Raw genomic sequence first — 20,434 nt, 5'->3', positions numbered from 1 at the left:
CTTTCCTTATGGATGAACAATATTCAAGGATAGAATCTCTCCCTAAAGATTGTACCAAGATAATAATCTTAATAGTTTAAATTAATATGAGACTAGTATTAATAAAAACTACCTTAAAAATTGACACAAAATAATTTGTATAGGAAATTATGCAACAACAACTACAAAAATATATAATGTATATCCTTTATTTTTATAGAATGAAATATAGGAGAAAAACTCTCTTCATTTTCCCTATGAAAAACCGGTGGGCATGGGTAGAAGGGAGCCAATGCATGATGCCCATTTTCTTCCCAAGAAAAATAGGTTTGCATGGCTACTAGTAGGTAGGTAATCATTTTGTTTTTAGGCATTTAAAAGTATAAAAAACACAACCCTACTTTTCCCTTCTTAAAACCGGTCATCCCATAAAATGGTAGTGCATTTTATTTTTGTCATTTGACAATTGTGACATATGTGACATGTTACATGATATGTTACATTATAATGCATTTTTAACATATTAAAAATCATCATATTAATTAAATATGTCACATAGAAAAATAATTAGTAGTTCATAATTACTTGTACCAAAATGGGTCATATAATTATAAACTACTACAACTTGTATTTATAATAAATTATTCATTCTATTTTTAATTGTGTCATAAACAATAAATTAATATAAGTAATAAAAAAATTCGATTACTTAGACCGTATCTTATTTAATCAAATTACAATAAGACACGTAATTTTACACACAAAATCACTCGTCAATTTTAAGGAATTTAATTAACCAGTATAGGCATACGATTAATTAAATAATCAATTAAGAGCATTACCCTATAGGTATGACCTTAAGGGATCAACTGGTCACCACCGTTGTACGACAGTAATGTCAAACTCTGGTCAGCCAATCATTACCGATATGTGTGGACCAGTTGACTAAGAAGTATTACTTTCCCTCATGTATTCTTAATATGAGATTTAAAGATGTGATCTCAATATGATCAACAATGTGATCGCATTATTGTCGGGGACACTTACTCCAACAAAAAGATCTCTCTGGCTCAGGATCAGCTGGGACTAATTCCGACCTGTTTGACCTGGGCATACACAACACTGAAAGAAATAAGTGAGAACTGCCTCAAGGAATGAAAAAAATCCCTGAGATGGATAAAAAAACGAAAAAAAAAAAAACAGATAGGGCTATTGCCTGCCCGGCAACGGCCCCAAAGTTTGACAGGCTAACCGTGTACCTACCAAAAATAACCAACAGGTCTCTAACTAATATAGCTAGGGAAGTCGGGATCGTATCCACAGGGAGGCAAGATATCTGTTAAGGGTCTGTCTATTAGGTCACAAAATGGGGGTTTGATTTTGATTTCTAAACCAACAAAAGATCAAGGGAAAGAGAAATTCAGCAGGAGTAATAAAAGTAGAAAATGTGATAAAGATGATCAGATAAAGAGAGTATGCCAGGATTTCGGTTCACCATGGTAGTCTATCAACTCAGCTGCAAATAGCCTAGACAATCAACTGTGAGAAGGATACAAGAAAGGTCCTTCCGGTCCACTTTCTATCCTAGAATTCCACTAATTTAACTTCCCTCCTCATTAGGGTGGTCTACTGCTCATAGCAGGTCTATTTAATCCAATCTTCCGATCCAGGAGTAAATCTAACCAGATTAAAGGTAACTTAGAAGCGTGCACTCAACTAAGTTGATATTATAGTTAAATTGTTATGGGGACAGATTCTCACAAATAAATCATCTAGTCTATTCGCTACATCGTCACAATCCTACCATGGATTCCCTAATCTTATCATATAGAAGATTAGCTACTCATGTTATTAAGGGTGTCAACGATAATAATAGTAAGTATACTAATCAAAGGCATGATGGAATAATGATAATTAAGCATATACTAAATTAGGGGAGAAAAAATAAAGAAGAAACAAGGATTAAAGCAAACAAAATAAATAAGATTAAGATTTAGAAAGAAAGAATGATTACAATCAAAAGCAATCCGGCGTAAAGATCGATCCACTAAGCAAAGCAAGAGATTAAGGGATGGGAAAAGAGTAACTAATAGTCTAGAGTATATGAAAGAGAGTTTAGAGTTCTTAAGCATCTGCTAAAACGTACTAATGACCTAATTAACGATGGCTTAAATAAGAAGATAAAAGATTTAACAAAATAAAACTAACACGGGTCACTAAAGCCCGCATAGAATAGCAAATCACTCGATCGAGTGAATTCAGACCACTCGATCGAGGTCTTCTCCAGCATTTCCTCTCGATCGAGTAAATAACCTTCTCGATCGAGGAACTCTCCAAATCAGCATTTCGATCGAGCATATAGAAGTACTCGATCGAATCCTCGTGTCAGCCAAACCACTCGATCGACCACCAAAGCCATTTGATCGAGTGCTTTTCCACCAAGTCAGCCTCTAACTCGTCTTTGACCGCTTCCTTGACCATCCTTCACGCACTCCAAGGCATAACTCTCGCTCTAACAGTACCGTCTCCTCATTATGCATGCTAAATAGGATGAATAGAGTACGGTTTTACCATTTTCAGGTTCATCTCAGCATATTAGACAAAACAAACCAAAGTAGCCAATTCGGGGTATTTTGCAATACATAATGACACAAAAGGCATAGAAATGCGTGCAATAAAAGGCTAAAAAGACTATATAAATTGCACGTATAAATCCTTAAGGCCATCAGTGCTAGGCTCTAATTGGAATGCACCATGTCCGGCATCGGGATCTCCACTATCCATTCCGCCAAGTCCTGCAGAAGCAAAAACAGCAGAATGGTCCTCCAATGCGCTCCCAGACTGGGGCGGAGTTGTTATAACAGCAGTATATGACTCAATACTAGTACTAGAGAGATCCTGATTGGAGTATATAGAGGGAATAACGTTGCAAGGCATGACTTGCATGGGAGCCCTGCGAACACTGGATTGGGTGAATGTCAAATCCTCCCCACCCACCTGAAAGGTCAAAGTCTTAGGCCCGACATCAATTATTGCATGTGCAGTATACAAAAATGGTCTTCCCAAAATAATGGGAGTGTATGAGTCCTCAGGTATGTCTAAGACTACAAAATCAAAAATCAACGGGAATAAAGAATTTCCCGATCCTAACAGGGACTCTAAGACTTCTAACGGCCGTGATAATGAGCGATCGGCCATCTGTGGTCATGTTTGTGCATTGAAATTTTGTCAAACCAAGTCTCTTTACAAGAGACACATGTAAGACGCTTACGCTGGCTCCTAAATCACAAAGCACATTATCAATTAACTAAGTCCCAATATGACAGGGAATTGAAAAACTACTCGGGTCAGCTAATTTCGGTGGAGTCTTATTCTGAAGAAGTGTGGAGCATTCCTCAGTCAAAGCCACTGTTTCAAATTCATCTATATTCCTCTTACGTAAAATAATTTCTTTCATAAATTTTGAGTAAGAGGGTACCTGGGTGAGTAACTCGGCAAATGGCACGATAACATTAAGACTTCGCAAAAGATCGACAAATCTACCAAATTGTTGTTCCGTCTTTGTTCTCCATAGCCTGCCTGGAAATGGAACTTGGGGCTTATAGGAATTATCCTTATTTCCATATTTATCGTCCAAATCAAATTTAGACGACAAATTAAAACTATCACCATTAATGTTACTCGATCGAGCAACTTCACTTCTAGATCGAGAGGTTTTCTCAGAAATATTACTCGATCGAGCAGTTTGGGTTACTCGATCGAGAGGCTTGTTTTCCTCAGGGCTCGATCGAGCACTATTGTCCCTTCGATCGGACACTTCTTCGGTATATTTTCTCGATCAACCATCAGAAATCGGTCGATCGAGTACACCACGTGAAACAGTCACTCTTTCGTCAAAAGACGCCTTCCCATCAACAGTCGTTTCAATCTCCGAGTCTGAAAATTCAGCATTCTCCTTTGGCATTTTGGATCCCTCATAGGAAAGACCACTCCTTAAATTGATCATATTTACCATCTCATATGGTTTTTTTCAGGTTGTCACGGTAAGTGGCCCGGTTGTTTTGAAGCTTGCTTAGTAGCCAATTAAGCTAACTGCGACTCAAGCAATTTAATAGAAGCATCCTTTGCTTGGTCACTTTTCTGCATTTAAAGTGCAAGTTATTGCACCATTGACTTCAACTCGGCTATGTCATTATTACCACTAGAAGAGGTACCTTGCTATTGCGGCGGTGGGAAAGAAAGAGACTTTTGAAAGCCTTGTTGTTGATTTTGATGGGGCGGAACATAGGTTTGTTGTTGCTGCGGTGGAGGTGTAGGATTTAAAACATTTTGGCTAGACCACCTAAAATTAGGATGAAATCCTGCTTGATTGTTAAAGTAAGAGCCTCCTTGCCTAAATTGTTGAAATGCATAGACTTGCTCCTTCTCAGCTAAACACTCCACTACAGTATGGCCATCCTCACCACATCTCTCACATGAGACGGTCTCTTGTCTAGACAATAAGTGAACCGTCTGTTGATTTCCCGCAGCCTATATCTCTAGCTTATCAAATCTTGCATTCATGGCTTCCAGTTGAGCCACAACTGCACTATTATCTCCAGCGATCGTTCTAGTACCACTGCTGGGATTCCCATGTTCAGCACAATGGGTAGCCATCACCTCTATTATGTACCAGCCATTATCATCATCGATATTCTTCTGAAATCTTCCATTAGCTGCAGCATCTAAAATAGCACGGTGGTCGTCATACAACCCATTGTAGAACTAGTTGCACAAAAACCACTAGCCAAACCCGTGATGTGGGATAGACCTAACCAGCTTCTTAAATCTACTCCATGCTTGATACAAGTTCTCAGTCGAATTCTGTTTAAAACTTGTAATCTACCCTTGCAATGCATTAGTTCTCTGTGGAGGATAGCATATCTAGTAGAAAGCAAGAGCTAGGGTATTCCAATCAGTAATCTCTGCTAAAGTCTTATCTAAGTCAGTCACCACTCTCGGGCTCCATCAGGAAGAGAAAAAGGAAACAAGACTTCCTTAATCTTCTCTTAGGTCACTCCCTTAGTAGCAGGAATAGTAGAACATGAATCCGTGAAGATCTCCATATGCTTCCTTGGATCCTCACCAGACTACGATTGCAGGACAAGCTAATATGTGCGTAAAGTATAGTAAATAAAGTAAAAAGTGACAGCGGAATTTGTACGTGGAAAACCCTTAAATGGGAAAAACCACGGGCACCAAGCCAGGAGAGGATTTCACTAAGTATTATGAAGAACTATTGTATAACTAGTACAATTTAGAGTGTTTTTCCTAAGTGTTGTAATGTTCTTGCTTGCAATGTAGTAGAGTGTGTTTTGGAATAATCTTGGCTTCTCCTTATATAGTACTCTTCTTGTAGCTGAATTATATCCACAATTAAGGCGTGATATTTCCTTTTCATGACGCCATTAATTGCACCTTTAATGCTCTTCAATATCCGGATAAATGCTTGATGATATGATATAATCTTCTCCTTAATTACTCTCTTAACTAGTGTAGTAATGCTGAAATATTCTCCATAATTACCCTTGATTTGGTCAAATAATATCTTCTTGTTTGATCATTGTCCTCTCCTGCCTGGCGCCTGTCCTGAGCTTCCTGACATTTCTGTCCTGATTGTCAGGCCAGGTTTGAACTTAATCATGAAGATGATGTATGGGTCTAGGCTCAGTCATCTGGTACCAAACTTGAACTTCCCTGGCTGCCATACCCTGATCATCAGGCCAGGGTCAGCGCGGAAATATCAAGCCCAACAATTGCCCCATATCTTCTTATGATCGTTGGGTCAGGCCAGAGATGAGAAGATAACTATCCATCTGACTAAGTAGCTTCCTCAGGACGGTTGATTATGCTTATCGCAAATAACGGCTAGTCGGCTTAATTATGACAAGTGTATTATTTACTACAACCGCTTCAATTACTACATGCAAGCTGTAGTAAACCCTAAGTATTCACCGTGTTATAAATACTTCTTTAACCCTTGCTCTATCTTTCACCAAAATTCGATTAGTTCCTTAGAAATCTTCAAACATCGCCTTCAATCTTCATCTTCAACCTCTCGAATTTTACTCAATGTTTTAAGAAACTCACAGAAACTAACACCATGGTTACCAAAAGGAAATCTACTAGGGGTGCCGTTTCTCCTAGCAGTCCATTAACTCAAAAACCCGCCGAAACTATTTCTGAAAACCAGCCTGAACCTTCTGAGAAAACTTCTACTGTCCCTCATATGGAGATGGTATCCATCTTCCAGAAGGAGTTAGAATTCAAACCCGTGAAAGCACTTGATGAACTACAATCTCCACCCAATCGCCTCAAACCTGAATTTGTTCAAATTTTGAAGGATAAAGGAATTATTCCCGCTGATGCCGAGGTGTGGATTCCTGAGGATTCTCCCATCACGACCGATTGGTCCTATCCTGGGTTGTTCTGTATCCATGACTGGTCCTTCATTGCAGGCTTTAAGCTTCCTCCTTCTCCCCTGATGGTCGAGGTGATCAAATAAATTGGTATTCCTCCTTATCAGATCATGCGTATGACTTGGAAGGTGGTTCATACTTTTGAATATCTGTGCAAAAAACGCAATCTTTCTTTCTCTCTTGAGGACCTGAAAAGCTTTTATTCTTTAAGAACAAAGAACCCTGGCAGGGTTAGTTTTAAGGTCATGCCTTCAACTACTCCCCTGCTCAGTTACTTGGATAGCGGTCATGATAAAAATTGGGCAGCTGGCTATATGTTCACCGAGACCAACTCGATTTGGCCTGACCTGGCATATCTTAACTTTGACGCTTGCCTTGCTGGTAAGTAACCTGAAAAATTTTCTCTTCCTGCACTAAGGTTTATTAGTAGAAAAATAAATAATTCAAACAAGGTGTACCTTTCTTGTAGTGGACGATTGGGAGTCCCATATTGATTATCCTTCGGAAAGGGTATCTACTTTCCTGGCCATCCCCTCGACGGAGAGAACATGGCCATTCTGCTGTGGAGTGGAGCGTTTTTCGCGATGCCTGAAAACTGATGGACCTGTTAAAGTCCCTAGGCCTGCTAAGGCTATTGGTGCTCCAACTTCTGGAAGTAAGATCCTTCCTTATGATTGTTTGCTTATTTCTTCTTTTGATATAGCAGTTATTGTATTGCTGATATAGTTACTCGTTTTGTAGCCATTAGATCATCCTCTAGGCTGGCCAGATTTGGCACAACAGACATGAATGCCAGGCTTGCCAAGGTGAAGGAGGAGGGTTCACAAGGAAGTGGCGGTCTTGTCTCTGGCAGTGGAATAGTGCCTGATCAACCGATTGATTTGACTGATACTCCTGCTATCCTTATTGAGACTGCTCCACCAGCCCAGAAAAGAAAGCAGAAAGAGGCTGATATTACTACTTCTATCAGGGAGGTGAAAGCCAGGGTAGATAACCTTGATTCTACCAAGGAGAAAATTCTAAATTTTACTGCCTCGTCCTCTCCTTCGATGGTGTCAAGTGATCCCATCAAGACTTCCACAAAGGCTGTGGCTGAGGTGGATCAGGCTATCAAGCTTTTGGCCAATGCTTTTGGATTTATGCAGGAGGTACTCTATTTATTTTCTTCTTTCCTGATTACTTTCCCTGCTAGTTTTTCTATTTTTACACCTTCTAAACTTTTTATTTTCCTGATCAAGTTGCATGAGCCTGCCTACTGAATGCTTATCAGGCTATTTCGCTGGTGGCTAGGATTAACATACTCAGCTCTGACTGCAATAAGCTGAAGTCTGATCTTTCCTTTGCCAAAGCTGATCTAGTTACTGCTAAAGGTGATTTGCAAAGGGTGCAGGATGAACGTGATGCTGCAAAGCTTGAGGCTGGATCCAGCAAGCAGTTGCTATAGGAGGCGCTGAACAGGAATGAGGAGCTTTGTCTTGAGAAAGATGATTTAGAAGGTAAGCTAGATGATGGTGCCTTCTATTTCTTTATTAAGGAAATGGCTGATACTATGTCTGAGCCTGTAGAAGCCATGTCTAATTGGAACGCTAAACCAGAGATGGCTATTGCTGCTGCTAGGTATCCTGACCTGCACAATCTTGGTGAGGATCAAGAGGTTGACTCTCCTGAGGAACAGGATGTTGAGGATGAAGAGGCTAAGGATGATGCTGGGGATACTGCTTCCAAGGGGGAGCAGTAGTTTTTAAATAATTCTTATTTGGTTTTGGCCCATCCAGGGGGGATGTCCCTGGAAAGTCAATTTGATATTTTAGTGGTCCTAGTTAGGGAGGTTATCCCTGGCAGGATATAAATTTTTTGGTGCCTTTGCCCCAGGGGGTAAGGGCTTTATTTATTATAAAGTTCGCATTTCAGGCTTCCTTTATTAACCATGTTAAGTTGTTTTCTTTGAAGCTGTTAATCTGTTTTCTTCAAAATATGTGGACCTATATTTCATGTCTCAATTCTGTGTAAGTTTTAAACTATGTGCAGTTTGAACTCTGTGATGGTTGAAGTGGGTGGGAAGTCGGCCTGTCTAGTGGGCTTATGTCCTCTACCTATCTGGAGGGCTTGTTATTCGTCCTGTCTAGAGGACTTTTGGACGTGTCGTCAGGATCTATCACCTTCTTACCCGTCATATTGCTGCGTCCAGCCGTTGTAGAGGTGTGCGGCAAATAGTCTGGTCAAATAATTATTTCAATGTCTGATTGGTCCTGTATTTGTCGTATCTGGTGTGGGTTACCAACCACGTTAGGCATGACAGGGTGCAAAGAGTTTTTTTTAAAAAATACTTGAACAAAAAAAATAAAGCTGAAATATAATAGAGTAGCCCTCAATCTTGAAGACTTATTCATACAACAACAAATCATGTATAATTTTTCAGGATTCAAATATTATGTTTGAGATGCGTATATCATATCATGGTTGATCATCCAAGTTTTACATACAAGGTACACATAGAACGTGTAAGACAGGCAAGCAATATATACAAGATAAAACACGTCAAATAGAGGTACTGGATTTTTACCTGGTCAGGACAGGATAAGGTTGTTTTATTCTGAAATTTTATATATGAAATAATTTCAAATGTGTTACATTCTAGGACCTTGGAATAATTTCTCCATCCAGGGTTTGGAGCCTGTATGCTCCTTGTCCGACGATTGAGTCTATTAAATAGGGGCCTTCCCATACAGGGGCTAACTTGCCTGCTGATTTTTCTTTTTGGGAATACTTTTCGTAGGACAAGGTCCCCTTCCTTGAAAACTCTAGCTTTGACATTTTTATTGTAACTTCTCGCTACTTCTTGTTGATACGTTGCTATCCTGATTTTGGCAGCATCTCTCAATTCTTCTATTAAGACCATGTTATCTTGCAGCAGGCTGTCAATTGTTTCTATACTATTCAGGCTATATCTTGAGGTTGGTACGCGGATTTCTGCAAGGATAACTGCTTCGCAGCCATACACCAAAGAATAAGGTGTCTGGCCAGTTGAAGTTTTTGGAGTTGTCTTGTCTGCCCATAATACTAATGGGAGCTCTTCTGCCCATCTGCCCCGTTTTCTCTTCAGCTTCTTCTTCAGGCAGCTGATGACTACTTTGTAACTTGACTCAGCCAGGCCATTTGCTTTTGGATAGCCTGGGGTTGATGTTACCAGGTTAATATTCCATCCAGCACAAAAAGCCATAGTCTTTTTTCCAACGAACTGTGTGCCATTATCACACACTATTTCTGAAGGAAGTCCATACCTGCTGATACCCGTCGTTGTGAGTACCAAAAATAAGATTTATAATTCCAAACTACAACTAGCAAGCGGTAGTAAGGGTCGATCCGCATGGAGGTAGGGAGATAATAGTTGCTTTTATTTCGATCTATGGAATTTACGGGGTTTTGGATTGAAGTATGTCTAAGTCTAAATGCAAAATAGATAAGCAAATAAAAGAAATAAGTGTAAGCAAATGATAAAAAGGAGCTAAGATGATCGGTTCACTATAGCTGCGATGGCACAAAGTCCTAGGTAAGTCCGAAATACAGTCGTGTAGGATGGGTATAACATGTCCTCTCGGTCCAAGTTAACTAGTAGCTCCTTTCGGCTTATGCTACTAGTCCCTAGGTCTCACTAATACTAGCTCTCGCCCTGAAAAGTGATTCCTAAAACCTAAACTACTTATCTTTCGATCTTAGCAATTTAGTCGTTTTAATTCATTAATTAATGCCCTCCCCTATCTCTCGATCTATGGGTCGGTCAAAACTAAGCATCTAACAAATCTCCTCTCGGTCTCATTGCTAAATATTGCACTTAACGAATTATACGGTGCTAATCAGACACGAAGTCAGTCGATCGACCAGCTACCCAATCGATCGACTAACGGCTCGATCGGTCGACTAGTTAAGCCAACGATCGACCAAGCCCTAATGCGGGGTTTCCTATTCTAATGCCATCTACGCCATAGATCCCCTACATCTTAGCAAAGGGTATTTAGCTACTCATAATAATTCTAACTACAACAATGAAAGCAATTAAAACGGTAAACGAAAGCATGATTAAAACTATTTAACAATAAATACGCAATAAAGAAAGTTAGGGCTTAAGGGAACTAATCTAGCAATTCTAACTATGAAGATAATAAACTTAAAGACTGGAATTATGATTGAGAAATACTGAAACTGGAGGCAGAAAGGAAATCCGGATGAAAAATAGTGAACTTTATTGAGAAACTAAAGTATTTGAACTATGCTAAAATCGAGACCTAATGTCTCTACTCTGAAAACTGATGATTATTCTGAAAACATAGGTTAGTTATATAGGAATATCACGCACTGTTATTCCTAAACCTAAGAATACATTGGGCTTTCTAATTCACGATCTTTTAATTTGCGCATCAGCTCGCTTAGTGGTCGATTGACCACTGAGGCCAGTCGATCGACCAAAGGTTCTGTACAGAATTGCATTATGACGATTCCTGCAGCGCGCACCGATCTTAAAACAGCTGCCATTTCTTCGTTACTTGGTAAAATCAGGCGTTCTACGCGGCGTTAGAAAGCTAAGAGGATAAGCTTTCACCTCCATTTTGAATCACTCGAATATCTGCTCTAGAACACGGGATATAGCCATCTGAACGAGGCTGCAATATCGTGAAATGCTTCTTCGCTTGTTAAACTCGTACGCACCCTTGCTTTTGCTATCTTTAGGCCTTGAAACGCGCACCAAGCTCATTCCTCGAGTCAATACTCCATGTCAAATGCAATGCTAAGTACTTAGGGACGGATTCGGCTTATTTTCCACTGAAATCTTCACATTCCTACAAAATCACAAGAAAAGGAAAAAATACACGAAACAAGGGAAATAGTAGCATAAACTACTCAATTGAGCTCTGAAATGCGTGTAAAATAGGGTGTAAAATATCATATAAATGACACGCATCAAACTTCCCCAAACCAAACCCTTGCTTTTCCCCAAGCAAGAACTAGACTCGATTCTAAAACCTAATGGAACGAGTTCAATCTTAGAGCGAAATGCAACATGTAAAGCCTAAACCAATTTAATGCAATAACCAACAATCAATTAGCAATGTGAATCATGCAAACGAGTTATAAAGTCATTAAAAACTGCTGAACCGTCAACTACAGAGACTTATCATTATGGACTCTCACGGGTCGCTCAAATCACATAATGAATACGGGTGAGTATATCTAAAAGATAGAAAGAAGTAAATTTTGTAATGACACTCACCTAACTACTACCTATAAGAACATGCCTGCAGCCTAATATGAAAATGATCTCTACAACCGTACATATGCATTCCAACCAATCAAATGACCATGACACATGCCGAGGTAAATATGGATATGTGAGGCTACGGGTAAGAAGAGGAAAAAGTGAATTTGGATATGAGGAGTAATAAGCCAAGCTAGTAACTTCAATCCAAACTATAAGCGAATCCCAACTTCAAACTTAATGTAAATGCTACAACACGGTGCCAATTCGAGGCACAAAGCTCACAACCTCCATAAAAGTTAACTCCCCAAAGAATATAAATGATAAAATGGGAGTGGAAATCACCAACTCGTAACAAATGAAGCATGTGATTTTGTTTTTTTTTTCTTCTCTCGGGCTGCAGTCGATCGACCAGCTTCTACAGCACTCGTTTCTTTTTTCTTTTCTTTCTTTTTCGAATCATTTTTCTTCTCTTTTTTTTTTCTTTTTCAATTCTATTTTTTTCTTTCCTTTTTTCATCTTCCCAACATCATCTCAAAATGAGCATATAACCAAACCGCAATAAACACTTTCCCAAAAACTAAGACTACTAGCTTGACAAAGGCAGGCTAAATATAGGATGTAGTTAAGGGACAAAAGGCTAAATTTGGCTATGAGAGGCTCATGGGTAAAATGAGAAAAGGGGACCTCTACCACATGTGTCAACAAACCACAAACCGAATGCATACAGGTATTAAGCAGATTAAGTTCATATTTATGCATATTAATATAACATGTCTCATAAGGAGTAACTACTCACAATCCTAGATAAACTGGTCATGAATGTCACCAGTTATAAGCTCTAAACCTCAGAAAATATAAGTAGTTTGCCAAAAATCAAAGTCAAGTCTCAAGTTCAGCAAGATAATTTAACGAAAACTCGTAGATATGCATATGCGATTCTACTAATAACATGTCAATTAGCAAGACTTGGCCATAAACAGCTGAAAATGCAATGTCATCATTGAAATACTACCGTTCCGACTCGATCTATATGCTAAAATAAACGTGCAATTTCTTCTTGAATTTTTAAAATTTTTCAATTTTTTTTTTTGGATTTTTGTATAAATATATGAAATGAAAAAGCAATGCAAAACAAAATGAATGAAAAAGCAATGTAAAACAAAATGTAAACGTGAATGCAAGCAAATGATATGCGAGGCAAAACCCTTCCCCAAACCAAATCACACAATGTCCCCATTGTGCAAAATCATGTATAAAGAAGCAAAAGAAAATGGGATTTTGCGAGAAATAACTAAAGAAGACATGAAATTAAGCTCGGAAACTCACAAGACTTTAAGCGCAGCAAAAGGAAACCTCCCCAAACCAGCGTGAGCTAGGAAGTTTCAGTAGCCAGCAGTGCTACCAATAAGTACCTGAAAGACAAACAAATACCACGCATAAAACCGAGAAAACAATTTTGAAGCGGTAAAAATGTGCAAAATTAAGAAAATGGAAGAAATCAGAAATGAATCGGGAAATAAAATAGAGTAGAAAACTCCCTTAATCCTGCAAAACGACCCAACACAGCAGGGGAAAGGTCGTGAACAGATACAGCAGCGGCAGTGGTCGATCGACCACAGATGGCAGTCGATCGACCGAGGTGAAAGGAACAGTAGCTCCTGGAAACTACAGACCAGTCGATCGACTATACAGACCAGTCGATCAACTGGAAATACTGTTGTAACTTCTGATTTCTTCGTATTTTCTCAATAACTTGAGCTTTTGAGGTCTAAAAATCTGCAAGTGCACAGTAATACGCGCCCAAAATTGCGCAAAGCCCAAAGTAATAGTCTATAGACGGAAATTAAACTAAGCACACACTAAGAGTTTTTATTTATTTCTTTAAACAACTACGAATTTTATTCGCAAAACTAAATAAATCACATCCGGGTTGCCTCCCGGCTAGCGCTGGTTTCAGACCGGTCCCGCTCGACCTCTTTTTTTTTTTTTTCTCACTCTAATGGAGCCCAATCAAAACAACTCAAGGCTCTCAGCAACCTATCATACATCTGCGCATGTGCTACACAAAACTGTAAGTAGCACCATAAGATAGAAATAACATAGGAAATCAAAATATAAAAACATTTAAGCCCAACAAATTTCCTATGGTAGCTCCTAAAATCATCCACAAAACAATTCTGCCCTCCAGCTAAGGGCGGAATATAAAAGCTCAAGTTAACCACAGGTGGAGAATTAGAGAGCTCAGGAGCAATTGACTCAAAAATAACGCGAGTAGAATTAAGGTGCTCAGACGGGTATGAACTGTGAGGTGGAGAAGTCTGGTCCTCTAAAGGAGAAGGTGGATAATCATCCCAAATGCAGGGGGCGGTAAAGTCAAATGGGTCAATCGGGTCCTCTATAATAGGTTCATCTATAATATCGTCATACACATCCCAATTAACCTCAAGACTGTCAAAATTTCCCTCCTCACTCTCCTTATTGCTAGACTCATCAAGTTGGAGGTTCTCAAAGAGATCCTCCAAATCGACCTCACTATCGGTGGAAGAATCATAAAGGGGTTCTAAACTATCCTCATAAAAAGGATTGTCAACCACGCTAATGGTCTCCTCTATGTCTCCGTCAGCATTTCCTAGATCGGTTTCTAAGGTCTCACCCACCCCCTCATCTGAGTCAACATGAAGAGAAAAAGTAGGTTTAAGAGATTCAGTAGCAAACAAATTAAAGAATTCGAATACCTCAATTACGGGGATTCCTTCGAAATCCCACTTACCTATAGACTCGAGGTATGCTCGCGTAAGGTCATTCATATTCCGGAAAATAGTGCAGCATATTTGGAGATCAGAAAAGGCATCTCGTCTGGGCTCAATAAACTCCCAAAGTCTGGCTAAATAAGCACCAAAGACTTCATCCTCTTCCTGTGGAAAACTTAGAACATGAAACATGAGAACGGTCTCAAGGAACCGAAGTTCCCTGAGACTAAAGAAGGAAAGACTAAAATTAAAAACAACTAAAACTAGCGCTGTCTCCCCGGCAACAGCGCCAAAATTTAATACCCGTCGTTGTGAGTACCAAAAATAAGATTTATAATTCCAAACTACAACTAGTAAGCGGTAGTAAGGGTCGATCCGCATGGAGATAGGGAGATAATAGTTGCTTTTATTTCAGTCTATGGAATTTCTGGGGGGTTTTGGATTGTAGTATGTCTAAGTCTAAATGCAAAATAGATAAGCAAATAAAAGAAATAAGTGTAAGCTAATGATAAAAAGGAGCTAAGATGATCGGTTCACTATAGCTGCGATGGCACAAAGTCCTAGGTAAGTCCGAAATACAGTCGTGTAGGATGGGTATAACATGTCCTCTCGGTCCAAGTTAACTAGTAGCTCCTTTCGGCCTATGCTACTAGTCCCTAGGTCTCACTAATACTAGCTCTCGCCCTGAAAAGTGATTCCTAAAGCCTAAACTACTTATCTTTCGATCTTAGCAATTTAGTCGTTTTAATTCATTAATTAATGCCCTCCCCTATCTCTCGATCTATGGGTCGGTCAAAACTAAGCATCTAACAAATCTCCTCTCGGTCTCATTGCTAAAGATTGCACTTAACGAATTATACGGTGCTAATCGAGACACGAAATCGATCGATCGACCAACTACCCCATCGATCGACTAATCCAAAACTTTCGATCGGTCGACTAGTTAAGCTCGATCGATCGACCAAGCCCTAATGCGGGGTTTCCTATTCTAATGCCATCTACGCCATAGATCCCCTACATCTTAGCAAAGGGTATTTAGCTACTCATAATAATTCTAACTACAACAATGAAAGCAATTAAAACAGTAAACGAAAGCATGATTAAAACTATTTAACAATAAATACGCAATAAAGAAAGTTAGGGCTTAAGGGAACTAATCTAGCAATTCTAACTATGAAGATAATAAACTTAAAGACTGGAATTATGATTGAGAAATACCGAAACTGAAGGCAGAAAGGAAATACGGATGCAAAATAGCGAACTTTATTGAGAAACTAAAGTATTTGAACTATGCTAAAATCGAGACCTAATGTCTCTCCTCTGAAAACTGATGATTATTCTGAAAACATAGGTTAGTTATATAGGAATATCACGCACTCTTATTCCTAAACCTAAGAATACATTGGGCTTTCTAATTCACGATCTTTTAATTTGCGCATCAGCTCACCTAGTGGTCGATCGAACACTGAGGCCAGTCGATCGACCAAAGGTGCTGTACAAAATTGCATTCTGACGATTCCTGCAACGCGCACCGATCTTAAAACAGCTGCCATTTCTTCGTTACTTGGTCAAATCAGGCGTTCTACACGGCGTTGGAAAGCTAAGAGGATAAGCTTTCACCTACAATTAGAATCACTCGAATATCTGCTCTAGAACTCGGGATATAGCCATCTGAACGAGGCTGCAATATCGTGAAATGCTTCTTCGCTTGTTAAACTCGTACGCACCCTTGCTTTTGCTATCTTTAGGCCTTGAAACGCGCACCAAGCTCATTCCTCGAGTCAATACTCCATGTCAAATGCAATGCTAAGTACTTAGGGACGGATTCGGCTTATTTTCCACTGAAATCTTCACATTTCTACAAAATCACAAGAAAAGGAAAAAATACACGAAACAAGGGAAATAGTAGCATAAACTACTCAATTGAGCTCTGAAATGCGTGTAAAATAGGGTGTAAAATATCATATAAATGACACGCATCACCTGCAAATAATATTTTTCCTGATAAAATATATTACTTCCTTTTCAGTGACCTTTTTGAATGAGTCAGCTTCTATCCATTTGGAGAAGTAGGCAGTCCTGGCTAGCATAAATACTTTCTGGCCTCGAGCTACAGGTAACTTTTCTACTATGGCCATAGCCCATTTTATGAATGCCCAGGGTGCAGAAATTGAATGTAGTAACTCAGATAGTTGATGAATAATTGGAGCATGTATTTGACAGGCTTCACATTTTGAAGAGTATTCCAGACAGTCAGCCCTTAGGGTTGGCCAGTAATAGCCAGTCCTGAGTATCTTGCTTGCCAGGCTTCTGCCGCCTTTATGGTTGCCACAATATCCATCATGTATCTCTTAGATTACCTGCCTGGCTTCGTGTGGTTCAAGGCACCTCAAATATGGTCCAACCTGAGATCTTTTAAACAAAGTGTTATTGATAATGGAATAGGTAGAAGCTCTGATTCTAAAGGCTCTGGCCTCATGCCTATCCTGAGGTAATATGCCTCGCAGGAACCAGTCATAATAAGGTTTAGTCCATGAATCATTGTCAATATTGACAGGATTCACCTGTTCAGGCTTGCTGATAGTAGGTTCAAGTAAATGGACTATATGTACTTTATTGAAAATAGTAGCGGTAAAATTTGAACCAAGGCTGGCTAGAGCATCATCCTGGGTATTCAGGTCTCTTGGTATTTGGTCAATATCAAATGATTGAAATTTAGCGCAAAGTTTTTTGGCATATTCTAAATACAAATTCATTTTATTATCTTTTGCTGTGTAAATTCTATTTATCTGATTGGCAATTAAAAGTGAGTCAGTTTTTACCTTTAAGTTTTGAACACCGAGGTCTAGACTTACCTTGAGTCCTTCTATGAAGGCTTCATATTCTGCTTCATTATTGGTAGCCTTGAATTCACTACTCACAGCCTGGGCTATTATGTCCCCTTTTGGCAATTTTAGAACTAACCCTAGCCCTATCCCCCGTGTATTGGATGCCCCATCTGTGAACAGGGTCCATTCTTGGTCTGATCCTTTATTTTCTAACTGGTTAGCCTCCTTGGTCAAGTCTGATTCTAGGTTAGGGCTGAAATCAGCCATAAAGTCTGCTAAGGCCTGTGAATTGATTGCTATCCTGGGTTCAAAGGTAATATCGTAGGTAATAAGTTGGGCTGACCATTTGGCCATCCTGCCTGACAGTTCAGGCTTCCGCAGGACAGATTTTATGGGTAGGTTAGTCCTGACTATTATAGGGTGACACTCAAAGTAGGGGCGTAACTTTGCACATGACCTAATTAAAGCTTAGACATATTTTTCAAGCAAGCCATACCTCATTTCAGCGTCTAGTAGACTATTAATTACATAATAGACAAGGTGTTGCTGACCTTCTTGTTCCTTCATCAGGACTGCACTTACTGCTGTGTCGGTTACGGATAGGTATACTGACAGGGGTTCCCCTTTTTCTGGCTTGGCCAGTAAAGGTGGAGAAGAAATGTATAACCTTAGATCCTAGAAGGCTGCTTCATCTTCAGGTGTCCAATGGAACTGTTTATTTTTCCTGAGCAGGCTGTAAAATGTTTTACACCTCTCAGAAGATCTGGATATGAACCTATTCAGGGCAGCCACCCTGCCTGTTAGTTTTTGGATGTATGTCCTTAACAGACTTGGGTGACTGTAACTCTAGTATAGCTTTAATTTGTTCTGGACTAGCTTATATGCCCCGTTTTGTCACCATATAGCCTTGGAACTGCCCTGCAGAAACTCCAAAGTGGTATTTTGCAGGGTTGAGCTTCATGGCATATTTTTCCAAGATTTGAAATGCTATTTCAAAATGCTTCGCATGATCTTGTGCATTTTTGGATTTTACCACCATATCATCGATGTAAACTTCCATAATGTTCCCAATCTGGTCTTTAAACATCGTGTTGACCAGGCGTTGGTATGTTGCCCCTGCATTCTTTAGACCGAATGGCATGGCAGTGTAGCAATACATACCTCGGTCAGTTATGAATGCAGTACTCTCCTGGTCAGTAGGATGAGTCTTTATCTGGTTGAATCCACTGGAATAATCCATGAATGTTAGCATCTCGTGCCCTGCCATTGCATCCACCGTGGCGTCAATGTGTGGTAGAGGGAATGGTTCTTTAGGCAGGCTTTGTTTAGGTCGGTGTAATCTACACAGACCCTCTATTTGCCATTCTTCTTTTGTAAGGCAACCACGTTTGCTAGCCATCAAGGGTACATAACTTCCCTGATCATGCCCATGTCCAGGAGCTTGTCTACTTCTTCATTGATGATCAGGTTTCTTTCATGTGCGAATTTTCATCCTTTTTGCTGCACAGGCTTAAAAGATGTGTCAATATTGAGCTTATGAGTTGAAACATCCACGCTAATTCTAGTCATATCAAAGTGAGACCAAGCAAAGCAGGAAGATTTATTTTTGAGAAAACTTACTAAATCAGGCCTGATAGTATCAGGGGCATTAGACCCAACTAGAACATACATGTCAGGGTACTCAGAATCGAGGATTACCTGATCCGTTTCCATCCTTTGTGGTGCTACATATGTGCTCCTGACAAGGTACCGTAATTGTTATGCAAGGGACTTACGTGTCTTAGAAGGCTTCAGGGCCTCAGTGTAGCATTCCTGGGCTAATTCATGCTCACCTTTGATATTTGATATTCCCCAGTCTGTTGGTATCTTGACACACTCGTGATAGGTTGAGGGAACAACCATAATATTGTGGATCCATGGCCTACCTAGAATGACATTGTAAGAGGACAAACAGTCAAGGACCCCAAATCTTTTATAAGATGCAACACCTTTAGCATAGGTAGGGAGATAGATTTCTCCTAACGTGTTCCTTGTTTCTCCGTTGAATCCTACCAAGACGCTGGATTTCTTAGTAATTTGGCCCTCTTTAATTTTCATGGCTTTGAGTACGTCTAGCAAGATCAGGTTCATCGAGCTGCCTCCATCTATCAAGATCCTCCTTACATTGGCAGTCCCAATTTGCATGGAAATCACCAGGCCGTCATGGTGCAGGTCAGGGATGCCCACCAAGTCACAATCGCTGAATGTGATGGGTGGTATATTATCAGACTTGCAGAGTGACTTCATCTGAGGAGTCCTGACTATCTTTTTTTGCTGCTGAACTGGTTAGGCCACAAATTTCCGATCCACCATTTATGAATTTTACTTCATAGAGAGGGGGTGGTGGAGGAAGATTGCACTCTTGCTTTTGCTCCTAGTATAGCACTTCGCGTTTTAGAGCTTATGTATACGTACTACTTGTGTTTGTCTTATGCTTGTGGATGTTTGGTTATCGTTACGGGGTGGCGAACTTCGGGACGAAGTTCATTTTAAGGGGGGAAGACTGTAATACTCCGTATTTTATATTACTATTTAAGTCGGGTTAATTGTTTAGTCGATAATTACGTTAAGTTATTTCACTTGACTCGCGTTGTATCGTAAGATCGAGTTGTTTCGTAAGTTATTTGAGACGGGTTTATATGGAATTCGAGATGTGAGCTAACCCATTGACCCTCGACTCATATGAGTTTACCCAATAACATGTTTAACCCAACACCCAACATCATGTTTTTAACCTAATTTCACCCTAGCACTACAAAACCCTACTCCCTCACCCTCCTCCCTCATTTGATCGGCATCAATCTCAACCTTCACGCAAATCGAGAGAGGGAGAGTGAGTGTGGGTGTTGACGGCGCAGCAAGGAAGGCTTTAGGGTGGTTGTCGACGTCCGTAGGCGACCCTGGTGGCTATTGTGGTGGCAGAAAAGGTATGAGTGCCACCCGTCCCTTCTGTTTTCGTTTTTTTCCTGTCGGGTTTTGATTGTTGTGGCGTGTCTTAGGGAGGCGATACTGGTGGTTGTTGACGGGGTATCTGAGTTGTGTGGTATGTGTCGGGTGTTGTGGTGGTTGTTAGGGAGGTTTTAGGCGGTCGTAGTGGCAGGGAGAGTTGGCATCGACATAGGGTAG

At 39.9% G+C, this 20,434-nt stretch overlaps 3 protein-coding genes across 3 annotated transcripts; all 3 read right to left on the bottom strand.

Moving 5' to 3' along the window:
* Nucleotides 1-8,367: 8,367 nt before the first annotated feature.
* LOC141630131 (uncharacterized) lies at nucleotides 8,368-9,657 on the bottom strand. Its single transcript, XM_074443002.1, has 2 exons — nucleotides 9,179-9,657; nucleotides 8,368-8,419 (listed from the first exon to the last, which is right to left on the bottom strand). Exons 1-2 carry the CDS (start codon nucleotides 9,655-9,657, stop codon nucleotides 8,368-8,370), a joined length of 531 nt encoding a protein of 176 aa, XP_074299103.1.
* Nucleotides 9,658-16,792: 7,135 nt separating this feature from the next.
* Nucleotides 16,793-18,356, bottom strand: LOC141630130 (uncharacterized). The gene is made up of 4 exons (XM_074443001.1): nucleotides 18,168-18,356; nucleotides 17,766-17,944; nucleotides 17,297-17,522; nucleotides 16,793-17,230 (listed from the first exon to the last, which is right to left on the bottom strand). Exons 1-4 carry the CDS (start codon nucleotides 18,354-18,356, stop codon nucleotides 16,793-16,795), a joined length of 1,032 nt encoding a protein of 343 aa, XP_074299102.1.
* Nucleotides 18,357-18,757: 401 nt separating this feature from the next.
* LOC141630129 (uncharacterized) lies at nucleotides 18,758-19,555 on the bottom strand. Its single transcript, XM_074443000.1, has 2 exons — nucleotides 19,045-19,555; nucleotides 18,758-18,927 (listed from the first exon to the last, which is right to left on the bottom strand). The coding sequence occupies exons 1-2, from the start codon at nucleotides 19,553-19,555 to the stop codon at nucleotides 18,758-18,760; spliced, it is 681 nt and encodes a 226-aa protein (XP_074299101.1).
* Between the last annotated feature and the right edge of the window lie 879 nt (nucleotides 19,556-20,434).

Source organism: Silene latifolia, chromosome Y (assembly GCF_048544455.1).
Source record: "Silene latifolia isolate original U9 population chromosome Y, ASM4854445v1, whole genome shotgun sequence".
In the NCBI taxonomy this organism is placed as follows: domain Eukaryota; kingdom Viridiplantae; phylum Streptophyta; class Magnoliopsida; order Caryophyllales; family Caryophyllaceae; genus Silene; species Silene latifolia.
This window is presented reverse-complemented; position numbering and strand designations above follow the sequence as displayed.